Consider the following 14,122-nt stretch of genomic DNA (forward strand, 5'->3'; position numbering starts at 1 on the left):
GGATTTCTTAAATTTTTGGAGTATTTACATATATATTTAAACATACAGGTAAATAAGGGGAAAGGGGGTAAGCAGTGGAACAGTAAATGAGAATGATAAAAGGCTTTAAAAGTCCAAGTATATATTCAGGTACTTCTGGGTCACACAATTAAAAGGTACAGGATTTCTAGGTGGGAGCAGGTTTAAGTTTTTCAAATAGTGAACTGAATTGAGTAGGTGATTGTGTAGTGACTTTGCACTTAACCAGGACTTTCCAGAACTAAGGTTAAAGCAAAGCCATTAAAGCAAAAAAAAAATCCTGACAAGGTTGAAAGGGTGTGCAAATGTACTGCTGCAAAATATTATTGATGGTAAATCAATTCAGCTATTTAATAGGGAAGTATATAATTAGTCATGAACTAAACCTATTAAATTTAATAGGAGTAACAAATTCATATAGGAAGTCTTGATGCTATTAAGAGGGAGAGAGTACATCAGGTGGATAAGCTAACCTTCAATGAAGACTTGTATATCTCAATTCCTGACTGGCTTTACAAATCCAGTGCAAATGATTAGTATCACTGAATGACAAAGCATAGAGGCAGTTTGTACAGCACATTTTGTCTGTGCCAGCTCTTAGAAAGAGGTATCAGATTAATCCATTTCTCTCACTCCTATTTATCATAAAAATTTAATCTAGGTCCCCTCAGTCCAAGTTACAAGTTGCTCTGATTTCATACATAATGAATCTTTAGAGAGCAGTCTCACCATATTATTACCAATTTGGCAAAGTAAAAATGCACCAGTTCAATGAAAAGCATTGTGCTACATTGCAACACAATTTCCCTCTGAAGCCAGTCTACAGTATGCAAGCCCTCTGAGTGAGATCAATAGCAAGTGATAACAGTGGATGAAACATACATTTGCCATCAACCAAATATTTAAACTGTGACAGAGTGAAGCTGCACTTGGAGATCTAACAAAGATGAATGCAATTGTTCAGCTCTTCTTCCTAGGCTCTTAAATTTTCATATCAAATATAATATAGCTCTTCATGAATATCTAAGCATAATATCAGCAGGGGCTCTGCCTCTGAAAGAAAAGCTGTAAAATGCCTTTGCAATAACGATTTTAAAAATTCTAACAATTTCTAAATGTGATCTAGAGTACTTGTGTGTATTTTCAAACCACCCTTATGAATATAACGGTAAATTACATTGTTTTGAAAAAGTATTTTCTTGAGCTCTGTGACTTGGCAGAAAGTAAAAGTTTTATAAAGTTGAATTTTGTATTTGTAATGAATACTCAAAGTAAAAATAAAACATGCCTTGTAAAATATATATAAAAAATAAACTAGAATTGTCTTAAAAGAAAAATTTCTTGGTGAATTTTATTAAACTACATTTAAATAAAAATATAAAGATACAACAGAAAGTTGTCTCACCGTCATCCTGGTTAGACATTGCTTCATTTAAGGATGTTATAACATCGAGGTTAAATTATCTGGTTCATTGAGTCAGAGACTAGAATTATTTGGCTCATCACATTTGCTGGTACATTTAGATTAAGCCATTAAATAACTGAAATTAAAAGCCAGTAATAATGACCATGACTCTGATTTGCAAACCTGATTCACCATTGTCCTTCAGGAAATAAGAGCAGAAGTAGGCTACTTGGGCCTGAAAATTGTTCCATTTAACAATGACTGATCTGCTTCCTGGACACTACCACCATTCGCTTACCGAAGACTTGATCTCTTTAATTTCGGTGGAAAACATGGATAAGCTTCCACAGCCAGCAGAAAAGAGAACTTATGGGCTCCCAACCTTTTGAAATCCTGTTTATCTCTATGGATCCACCAGTGTGGTTGACATTTAACCACCCTCTAAAATAGCCTAGCAAATTACTCATGGGGTCAACTAGGAATATGTTGACTTTGCTAGCCATACCACATTATCATCCTGTGATGAAAGAAACGTATTAGAATGTGAGGTAGGCAACCTAGAGCTCTGATGGTAATATTCCTGTTATTGAAATTAAGTAAAGCGGGGTGATAGGAAACATCAACCTCACACTGAATGTAAAATAGATTATTAAATCAGGATTACAATGCAACATTAGAGCGTTAATTCTTGATCTCAGCTCAGTCATTTCTGATTTACTATGCGATGAACACTGAGAGATCAGATTATCACAAGTACGCTGATTTTTCAGAGGACCATCTATCTCCCTTAATTTTGAATGTTTACAAAATCTTCATGGATAGAATGACTCCATGCTGTGATCTCAAAAAGACCATTGCCTAGTTCCTTATATAATTCCGCTCAACTTTTTAACAAAATCTTTCCTGAGTGCTTTTAGCAATAATAAAATGTCCAAATGCGCTTCTGAGCAGCATTATAAAAACAAACAAGCCACATTTAAGTCAAGTGACCAAACTTTTCTTGACAGAGCTCTGTACCATTCTACTTTTATCACAATATATTAAAGAGATGAAAGAAGTGTAGTTGGTACCATATTTATCAATTTGAATCACTGAAATGCCACAAAATTCTCAGGTCAGGAATTTTATTGCATCATGTCTGTTAATAATCGGCACAGCAGTATCTAAATTACTGCAGCTTTGCCTTGCTGGGGCTGTGCACATTGCACCATGTCAAGTCTGCCATCTTGGAAATGCATAATTCTAGATCTTGACTTTAACTTTTTTTTCTATCGTAACTTGGACTGGACAATTATACAGCTCATTGGCCTCAGAACTATTAGATAGAGGTTGGACACATTACTGAAGATTGCATCATATGATCATCTACTTGTAATAGCTCCCCTCTTACTTTTTCCAACTATTCTGACCCACACATTGTCCATCCATACAGTATACCAACTTCAGAAGCTATGGAAAGAAAACAGGCTGATAGATACCCACTTGGATTATTGGATAGCCATATTCCACATATTTCCATAATTTAATGAAATAGTCTAAAAACTGAAAACAATTATGTTAATATCTCTGCAGCAGTTTCTGATGGGAAATAAAAAAAATTTGTAGACAATCTTCAAAACAAAAATTATCTTTGTTTTAAGTATTATCCCACATAAAACTTGAAATTTTCAGTTTCTCAAAAAATTCCTACTTACAATTCAGTGTTATTTCAATGAACATGTTTTTTTTGAGATCTTTAATCTTGGGAGGACAAATTCAGTAGAAGTCTAGACCTCAAAGTAAGCCTTACTTCCACAAGATCAGCCAGTTGAGCTTGTGAAATGTACGTACATTATAGGCAGATGGCACATCAGATCAGTACATCATGTGGGCTGATGGTACATTAGAACAGGTTCAGGATTCAAGACAAGAGGTCTTCAGCTTGACTCCATCTAAAAGTATAGAATTCTCATGTCCCTGCTAAATACTTAGCTTGCCTTCTTGATTCGTTTGGTGTGTATTTAATCCTTCCCCTGTCCACCTTATTTTCAAACATCTCTATTCCAGGCCAATGTCTGTTCAGCCACGTTTTTCAAGCATTCACCAAGTTCAATCTCTTTACATCCAATTCAAATTTAAAGTCTTTATATAATACTTCCTCTTTATTTTTTACGAGGTTAGGTTTATTATATCAAGCATCTGTTCACATTTTACTTATTTCCTGGTAATTACATCGGAATGAACAGATAAGGATCATGTGACAAGATAAAGGATTAGTGTAGCTTGGCATCATTAGTTTGCCACAACATTGTGGGCCGAAGGGCCTGTTTTTGTGCTGTACTGTTCTATATTCTATGAATAATATCACAATGCTCACTATATTTCAAATGCATACCATCTGAATTGAATTGACTTTATTTCTTACATCCTTCACATACATGAGTAAAAATCTTTACGTTATGTCTCCGTCTAAATGTGCAATGTACAACCATAGCAATTTATAATAAATAGAACAGTCAATGTAACATAGAAATACACTCAAATCAGCGTGAGTTCATCAGTCTGATGACCTGGTGTAAGAAGCTGTCCCAGACCATGTTGGTCCTGGTTTTAACGCTATGGTGCCATTTCCCGGATGAGGTGACTCAGGTTCCCCAATAATCCTGCAGGGCCCCTTTTCACACCTGTCTTTATAAATGTCCTGAATTATGGGAAGTTCACAACTACAGATGCGCTGGGCTGCCTGCACCACTCTCTGCAGAGTCCTGCGATTAAGGGAGGTACAGTTCCCATACCAGGCAATGATCCAGCCAGTCACAATGCTCTCAAATGTGCCCCTGTTGAAAGTTCTTAGGACATAGGGGCCCATACCAAACTTCCTCAACCGTCTGAGGTGAAAGAGTCGTTGTTGTGCCTTTTTCACCACACAGCTGGTGTGTACAGACCACGGGAGGTCCTCTGTGATGTGGATGACGAGGAACTTAAAGCTGTTCACCCTCTCAACCCCAGATCCATTGATGTCAATAGGAGTTAGCCCGTCTCCATTCCTCCTGTAATCCACAACCAGCTCCTTTGTTTTTACAACATTGTGGGAGAGGTTTCCTTGCCAGTACTGTGTCAGAGAGATGACTTCTTCCCTGTAGACCATCTCATTATTGTTTGAGATTAGGTCAATCAATGTGGTGTTGTCAGCAAATGTAATTAGCAGATTAGAGCTGTGGGTGGGGATACAGTCATGGGTATACAGGGAGTAAAGGAGGGGACTCAGTACACAGTCCTGAGGGGCTCCTGTATTGAGAGTCAGAGGGTTGAAAGTGAGGGAGCCCACTCTTACAACCTGCTGGCAATCGTGACAGGAAGTCCAGCTACACAATGCAGGGTCAAGGCTGAGGTCTCTAAGTTTCTTGTCGAGCCTGGATGTAACTCTGGTGTTGAATGTTGAACCGTAATCCAAGAAAAGCATTCTCAGCTTCTTTCTTACTATTCATTACTATTGTGTCAGATTTATCACTATTTTAAACCTCAGCACGCATAAATTTGGTTCCTCTCTGCAATGTAAGTTAGTTCCTTAATTAGGGCACCACTCTTTCGCATTTTTATCTCTGAGAACATTCTCACTTAGAATATTTAACTTTCATGCCAGATGTAGCTAAGTTTCTTTATCAAGTTAATTGTGCCATTATGTCTCTAGTTTCATAATTTTAATTCATTGTGAAATGATCAGTCAGATGTTAGCTTTTGACATTTCATGCTCTTCAGTACTCTTCTTTTGCCTCAATTTTCCCTTCACTATCACAATAGATTTATTTTCATCTGTGCTAAAATATATAACTTCATAACAACTTGTCAAGCTTATTTTCAGCCTAAATGCCTTTTTTCTGTGTTTAATTAATTTCTCTTGTTAATAGTCAGAAGATCAACAGGTTAATAGACTTCCTTTCACATTGTTATCATACTTATCATGATCCGCTTACTGTCTCCCATTCTCTCCATGACAACCTCTCCCTCAATGTCACAAAAACAAAGGAGCTGCTTGTGGACTACAGGTGGAATGGAGAGAGGATAACCACTATTGACATCTGGGGTTGAGAGAGTGAACAGCTTCAAGTTCCTTGGCATACACATCACCGAGGACATCACTTGGTCTATACATACTGGCTGTGTGGTGAAAAAAGCACAACATTGCGCCTCTTTCACCTCAGAAGGTTGAAGAAATTCGGCATGAGTCCCCAAAGCCTAATGACTTTCTACAGGGGCACAAGTGAGAGCATTCTGATTGGCTGTAACACTGCCTGGTATGGGAACTGTACTTTTCTCAGTCACAGGACACTGCAGAGAGTGGTGCGGACAGCCCAGCGCATCTGTGAATGTGAACTTCCCACTATTTAGGACATTTACAGCAAACAGGTGCGTAAAAAGGGCTCGAAGGATCATTGAGGACCCGAGCCACCTCAACCGCAAGCTGTTCCAGCTGCTGCTGTCTGGGAAATGGTACTGCAGCATTGAAGCCAGAACCTCCGGAACAGCTTCTTCCACCAGGCCATCAGACTGATTAATCCACGCTGAAAGAATTGTATTTCTAAGCTATATTGACTGTCCTGTTGTCTATCTTCCTGTATTATTACAAATACTATTCTATTTGCTATACTATTTATTACAAATTACTAAATTGTACATTAGACATTCAGACAGAGACGTAACGTAAAGATTTTTACTCCTTCATGTATGTTTGGGATGTAAGAAATAAAGACAAATCAATTCAACTTACAGGTTCCCCGGTGACAAGGTAGTTGAAATGCCTCTATCAAGTGCAAGGGCACCCTTCTTGTCTCTCCATTACTTTTGTCACTCTCTGTGAAAAGTTACATGTATGTTGGGAAGCTCAATACACTGTGACAATAGTGCTGTTATGTCATACCAGAGACATTTTTTTCCATTTTGACATTGAATCAAATGATACAGTGATAGAGTCAGACACAAAAGGGTGATTTTGAAAGGCTCTGTTACTGGTACAGGGACATAATAAAGTAGTGATTAGAAAAAAGACATCAGTTTTAGAACCTCACAGAAGTATAACTGACTTGTATCTCTGGAGCCTAATTCAAATCCAACTGATATCAATGGAACAAAATTTTCTACTTATATCCATATATACATAGAATTGCTCAAAACCCAGCAATGTAGAGCTATAGAAAATAAGTTATTCTAACTTGATGATAATTTGAACTGAATTAACAAGTTGCAAAACCTGTGCCAATATGTGAAATCAGTAATAGTCACATACTGTAAGTATGTGAATTAATATTGTGACATAGCTTTAAAAATTAACAAAAGAAAAATTCCAGCTTTTTAAACTCCTTAATGTGCTACGCACACATTTAAATCGAAGGATGTCTCACACATTAATAAAGAAATCTTGCAGAAGGAAGTCCTTTGAGGTAAAGCTTCTCATTCTCTGGGCTCTACTTGCTCTTGAGCAACATCCATGTAAAGCATGCGGTTAGCTTGCTAGGTAGATGTGATGCTGCCTGAACATACAGTACTTTAAAACATTGGGGATGATAATATCAAGACTTCTATTTAATAAATTCTCATATTTTAAAACAGGCTAAACAAAATCCAGCGGAGAATTCAGATAAGATTTTAGTAAGAGTAAGAAGAATGGATCCACTACAGGAAGACCAGGTAAATCACATCATGCACTTACTAAATTTAGTTTCCAACATGAGATGGCATAAGGGATTTCAGTACAAAACAGGACAACTAGTGTTTGCCAAGTGACTGAAAAAGTTAATAACCAGTTAATCATGGTTTTATTCAGCACTAATGAATGCAATAGAAATCCAATAACTTTATATCAAATATTGATTTCAATAGTAACACTTAAATGCTAGATGGTTCGCTTGATTTATTACTTTTCATTTTAAATATTTGCAATCTGAAGTGTAGATTAATTGCTATTCTAAAATATTAATTACACCACAGTTTTGAGAGGTAGGCAGCAAGTATGCAAGGTGCAAGAATGGGTGTAAATGGGAAAGAAAATGGGAGAGATTGCCAATTGGCTCACACCCCACTTGCCCAGGTCTACAGACATATAGGAGAAAGGTATAGTCCATCCCAAGGCAATTGCTGCTGGGGTGTGTTGAATTGATTTGCAATTGTTTTAAAACAGTGATTGATTGAAACGTCTAATTGTGGATTATACACTACACTGTAGAGTTGAAGGAGTCCTTTCACAGGAGTATTTGGCCTCTCAGCTTTACAGATGTCATAACTGGCTCCTGTAATGAGATCAAATGCTCACAATAGTTTTAGCTCTCAGAATTATAAACTTTTGCTAAATGAGGAGCCAAGGTAATTGAACAGAGTTCAAATAATTAGTCATGATCTCACAGAAAGGCTGCACATGTCAAAAGGCTGAATCACCTGTTTATGTTCCTATGTTCTAACTTAACTTATAAAAGTAGAATGTTTCTGAGAAATTAGATATCTTATAAAAGTAAGAAAATTAATAGTAAATATGGGCCTATGTTGGTCAAGAGTGACCATGGATATTGCTTCCTATCTGTCTAGATACGCAAGCCTGGGCTGTACGATATGGAGAGCAAGCTGTTCCCCATGTAGCAAGCTCTCCCTCTCCATGCAACTGATGAACCCAAAGGAACAGTAGAGACTGGTAGAGTTTGGCACTAGTGGTTTCACAAGAGCTGCCAATCAGTGTAGGACTGCCTTAGGGATCCACTCCAGGTATTTCCCTCTGGGTTTAATCCTGAAGTCTTCCCCATGAGTGGGTACAGCCACAAGGCAGCGGACGTTTGAGATCAGACCTTTCCTTCTCCTAGATGAGCTGCCAACCATGGTTGATGAGCCCCATCTGCACAAAATGACTGCTTTTAAGACTCCAGTAACCTGCCTTTGCCACTTCTCCTGTCAGTACAAATGGTTACACTGGGCTTAGTAGCTAAGCCACACATGGAGGCCAAGAGGTGGACTTGGTTGTCAGAGACACACCACTGGGAGCATTTAATAGGGAATGGGAGCTCATCCTCACTACCTCCCCAAGCTAAGATGAACTTAAGGAACCTAATAGTAAATGAAACCACATCATTGGTTAAAAAATCATGACAATTTACATAATTGCATAGACACAGAAGACTGCAGGTGCTTTTTTGCTACACTCAATGTGTTCTCTAGACGGTTGCTAAGACTGTGGAATTGGTATATTCCTACTAATTTAGTACACCATAACACCATTTTGAGGAGTAGAAGCTTTCCAATGATTCAGACTGAACAGCTGACCCCCATATTAGGGGGCAGTTGTATTTCTCAAAAATTTGCCTTTATTGTTACCTTTCAAAATGGGAAATCATATTATCTGCATGTGTATTGAGAAATGTGAGTTGAAAAATACTATATTTACATTTTTTCCATATAAACTTGTTCAGAGTAAATTTTTATTCCATATTTCAGATTGTTTTAGTAGTGATTTGTGAATTCGGTAAAGACAAATTTCCATTACTGAACTACTGTAACATGTGTGTTGCCAGTAACTGCTGAAAGGATGGCAAAGGGAGGTCCAATAATAACTTTCAAAAGAGAATTGGATAACTATCTGAAGGGGATTGAATTGGGTACCAGATCTAAGTGAATAGATTTTCCCAACATCCAGTATATGTGCAATATATGTACAAGCAATAGAGAAGCATCACAGTTTCATGAACAAGATGAGACAAAGGGTCCATTTCTGTGTTGTACATTTCTATATTTTTATAAAAGGCAAATGATTATGTATCCTACAAATAATAACATAAAAATATTATGTGTTAGCAACATCAGAGGCTCAGCTCATACACTGAAATGAATCTGAAATATATTTTCATGCAGTACTGTGATCTTACTTTTTCAATCTTTTTTATTATTATTATTAATATCAAAATAAAATTGATACATAGATAATGGGATTACAAACATACACATTACAACTGAACATGAAAGAATACATAAGTAATAGTTACAATATAAATGAGTATTCCCAAATCATGGACGATACGAGTAACAAATAAACAAGGCAAACCTAGGTATATCATAATATATATTAAAAAAAAACAGAAAAAAGAAAAAGAAAAAAAAATTTTGCAAAAAAAAACTAATCTAATAATCTAATAACTAATAAGGAAAAAAAATGAAAGAAGAAAAAAGAGAAAAAGAAAAAATGGAAAAAAAAGGTCTGTTTATAATATCTCACAAAAATACAAAATCATTAGTGTCGTCAACTCTGATCCTCTCAACATATATAAAATCGAAACTGGAAAAACAAATAGGCTTGGAACAGGGTCATATTACATCATATGAAAATATTGAATAAATGGTCTCCATATCTTTTCAAATTTAATAGAAGTATCAAATACAACACTTCTAATTTTTTCTAAATTTAGACATAATATAGTTTGAGAAAACCAATGAAATACGGTAGGAGGATTAATTTCTTTCCAATTCAACAAAATAGATCTTCTAGCCATTAATGTAAGAAATGCAATCATTCGACAAGCAGAAGAGGATAAATGGAGTGAGTCCATCATTGGTAAACCAAAAATTGCAGTAATAGGATGAGGTTGTAAATCAATGTTCAATACCGTAGAAATAATATCAAAAGTGTCTTTCCAATATTTTTTCAAAAGCGGACACGACCAGAACATATGAGTTAAAGACGCTATCTCAGAATGACATCTGTCACAAATAGGATTTATATAGGAATAAAAATGAGCCAATTTATCCTTGGACATATGAGCCCTATGCACAACCTTAAACTGTATTAATGAATGTTTAGCACATATAGATGATGTATAACTAATTGAAGAATTTTATCCCAATTCTCAATAGGAATAATAAGGTTAAGTTCTCTTTCCCAATCATTTTTAATCTTATAGAAGGGCTCTGAATGTATCTTCATAATTATATTGTAAAGTTTTGATATTAGCCCTTTCTGAGAAGGACTTAGTTCAAACAAATTCTCCAAAATACCTGAAGACACAAAATTTGGAAAAGTAGGAAGTACAGTATTTAAGAAATTCCTAATCTGTAAATATCTAAAAAAATGAAATCTAGGCAAATTATATTTATTAGATAATTGTTCAAAAGACATAAAACAATTATCCAAAAATAAATCGGAAAATCGTAGCAATCCTTTAGTCTTCCAAGCTGAATAAGCTTGGTCTATAATAGAAGGATAAAAAAAGCAATTGGATACAATAGGAATATTTAAAACAAACTGAGTCAACCCAAAAAATTTCCGAAATTGAAACCATATACGTAAAGTATGTTTAACTATCGGATTGTCAATTCGTTTCGGCAATTTAGAAAGAGCAAAGGGAAGACCCTAAAATAGAACCCAGTGAAAATCCTTGTACAGATTTAATTTCCAGGTTCACCCAATGAGGGCTAAAAGATCAATCCCAATCCTTTAACCAACATATCAAATATCGGATATTAACTGCACAATAATAAAATCTAAAATTAGGCAATGCCAATCCACCTTCCTTCCTTGCCTTCTGTAAATATTTTTTACCTAATCTAGGATTTTTATTCTGCCATATATATGAGGAAATTTTTGAATCAACATTAGCAAAAAAAGATTTCGGAATAAAAATTGGTACCGCTTGAAATATATATAAAAACTTGGGTAAAATAACCATCTTAATAGCATTAATTCGACCTATCAGAGATAAAGATACTGGTGACCATTTAGTAAACAAACATTTAATCTGATCGATTAGGGGTAAAAAATTAACCTTAAATAAGTCTTTATAGTTTTTTGTGATTTTAATCCCTAAGTAAATAAAAGAATCATTAACTAATTTAAAAGGTAAATTTCCATAAATTGGAACCTGTCTATTTAAAGGAAACAATTCACTCTTATTAAGATTTAATTTATAACCGGAAAAATTACTAAATTGAGCCAACAATGATATAACTGCAGGAATGGATTTCTCAGGATCAGAAATAAATAATAATAAATCATCTGCATATAATGATAGCTTATGTATATCCGTCCCACGATTAATGCCAAAAATGTTCTGTGATTCTCTGATAGCAATTGCCAAGGGTTCTAAAGCAATATCAAATAATAATGGACTAAGAGGACAGCCTTGTCTAGTACCCCAAAATAAACGAAAAAAGGGAGATCTTTGATTGTTAGTTAGCACCGAGGCTACTGGAGTATGATATATCAGTTTAATCCAGGAAATGAATGTCGGACTAAAATTAAACTTCTCAGGCACAGTAAATAAGTATGGCCATTCAACTCTATCAAATGCTTTCTCCGCATCTAGTGAAATGACACATTCTGAAGTGCTATGTGAAGGAGTATAAACAATATTCAATAATCTCCTAACATTGAAAAAAGAATAGCAATTTTTAATAAAACCAGTTTGATCTTCTGAAATAATTTGGAAATACCTTCTCCAGCCTGGATGCCAGTAACTTGGAAAAGATCTTGGAATCTACATTCAATAAAAATATTGGTCTATAGGATGCACAGTCAGTAGGGTCTTTATCTTTCTTCAATATTAAAGAAATGGAAGCTCTATAAGAAGATTGTGGCAGATTACCCAATCTAATTGCTTCTTCAAAAACCCTGCATAACCAAGGAGAAAGATGAGCGGAAAAACACTTAAAAAATTCTACTGTATACCCATCTGGACCTGGTGCTTTCCCAGAATTCATAGAGGAAATAACCCCTTTAATTTCTGCATCCATAATAGGAGTTTCTAATATTGAAAGATCATCTGATGATAATTTTGGAAAATTCAATTTCCCAAGAAAACCACACATGGTATTATAATCATGAGGGAATTCAGAATGATACAGGGAGGTATAAAAATCTTGAAATGATTTGTTTATCTCATCATGGTTAACTGTCAGATCCCCATTCTGCTGACGAATCTTAGTAATTTGACATTTAACCAAAACATTCTTCAATTGACTAGCTAACAGTTTACCCGATTTATCACTATGTATATAAAAATCAGATCTGGTTTTCATTAATTGATTTTCAATCGAAGATGTAAGTAATAAACTATGTTCCATTTGAAGTTCAACCCTTTGTTTGTAAAGCTTCTTACTAGGAGTAGTCAAATATTTCTTGTCAATCTCTTTAATTTTATCAATCAATAAAAGAGTTTCCTTCTTAATGCATTTTCTCAGACCAACGGAGTAGGAGATAATCTGTCCACATATATATGCTTTAAAAGTGTCCCAAAGTGTTCCGCAAGAAATATCATCCGTGAAATTAGTTGAAAAGAAGAAATCGATCTGTTCCTTCATAAATTTAATAAAATCCGGATCTTGCAGTAAGGTAGAATCAAAGCAGTACTGTGATCAGTATGGCTATTCTCCATTTAATTTAATGCCTTTCTGAAATCAACCTTTTATTTATTTATTCATTCATTCACTGAGACGCAGTGCAGAATAGGCCCTTATGGCCCTTCAAGTCGTGCCACCCAGCAATCCCCTGATTTAACCCTACCCTAATCACGGACAGGGGTGGGAATTGAATGGGGGTCACTGGTACTGTAAAGCGTTGTGCTAACCATTACGCTACCATGCCCCCATAGTATATACATCTGCCATTTATTTCATAGTGCTTTACTGCCTATGCTGCGTGGTCATTCTGTTAGCATAGAAAATTCTACATCAATTTGCACATAGTATTATCCTATACACATCAATATAATGGCCAGATAGTATTATTGAATTAGGGATTAATATTGGCCAGAAACCATGGATAGTTCCCGATTTAGCTTAAAAAACACTCAGATGGGATACTTTACATCAGCCTAAAAAAGCAGATGGGGAAAGCTGGTTATTAAATCTTAAGTGCCATGATTTTATGTTGCAGACATGGTCACCAGGAACAGCAGGAATGAGAAAAGGAAAGAAATTAAGGACAAGAATAAGACTTTCATCACAAGGGAGAGTGGTACTTGCATTTTATTCATAATACTGGACAATTTTTTTTGAAAGTCTTACTTCCTGAGAATTATTATTTGTTTATGATAGATCACTTGAAGCTGAACACAAATAGAATTTCATACTACTGGTATCACGTAAAAATTTGGAGGAACAAAAAATTTACTTTAATGAATATAATTCAATTACCTTAAGCACAAAGAGTCTTGGGAGTCCTTGTGCATGATTCCCTAAGGGTTAATTTGCAGGTTGAGTCGGTGGTGAGGAAGGCAAATGCAATGTTAGCATTCATTTCAAAAGGCAAGAATATAAGGATGTAATACTAAGGCTTTATAAAGCACTGGTAAGTACTGTGAGCAGTTTTGGACCACTTATCTTGGAATGGATACGCTGACACTGGAGAGGGTTCAAAGGAGGTTCACGAAAATGATTCCAGGATTGAATAGCTTGTCACATGAAGAGCTTTTTGATGGTTGTGGGCCTGTACTCACTGGAATTCAGAAGAAAAAGGGGTAACTGTGTTGAAACCTATCAAATGGTGAAAGGCCTTGATAGAGTGGATGTACAGAGGATGTTTGCTTTGGTGGGAGAGTCTAGGGCCAGAGACTACAGCCTCAGAATAAAGAGGCACCCTTTTAGAATGGAGATGAGGAGGAATTTCTTTAGTGGTGTAAATGTGGAATTTGTTGCCACAGGCGGCTGTGGAGTCCAAGTCTCTATGTATATTTAAGGCAGAGGTTGGTATATTCA

General features: G+C 35.7%; 1 protein-coding gene across 1 annotated transcript in view; it reads left to right on the forward strand.

The window, feature by feature from the left end:
• col7a1l (collagen type VII alpha 1-like) overlaps positions 1-14,122 on the forward strand; it is a 420,731-nt gene that overhangs the window by 265,429 nt on the left and 141,180 nt on the right. Inside the window, exons 70-71 of the mRNA XM_073066798.1 lie at positions 7,010-7,087; positions 13,302-13,382. Of these exons, the coding sequence (XP_072922899.1) occupies positions 7,010-7,087; positions 13,302-13,382 (159 nt within the window). The remainder of the gene's footprint in view (positions 1-7,009; positions 7,088-13,301; positions 13,383-14,122) is intronic.

Source organism: Hemitrygon akajei, chromosome 14 (assembly GCF_048418815.1).
Source record: "Hemitrygon akajei chromosome 14, sHemAka1.3, whole genome shotgun sequence".
Taxonomy (NCBI): Eukaryota; Metazoa; Chordata; class Chondrichthyes; order Myliobatiformes; family Dasyatidae; genus Hemitrygon; species Hemitrygon akajei.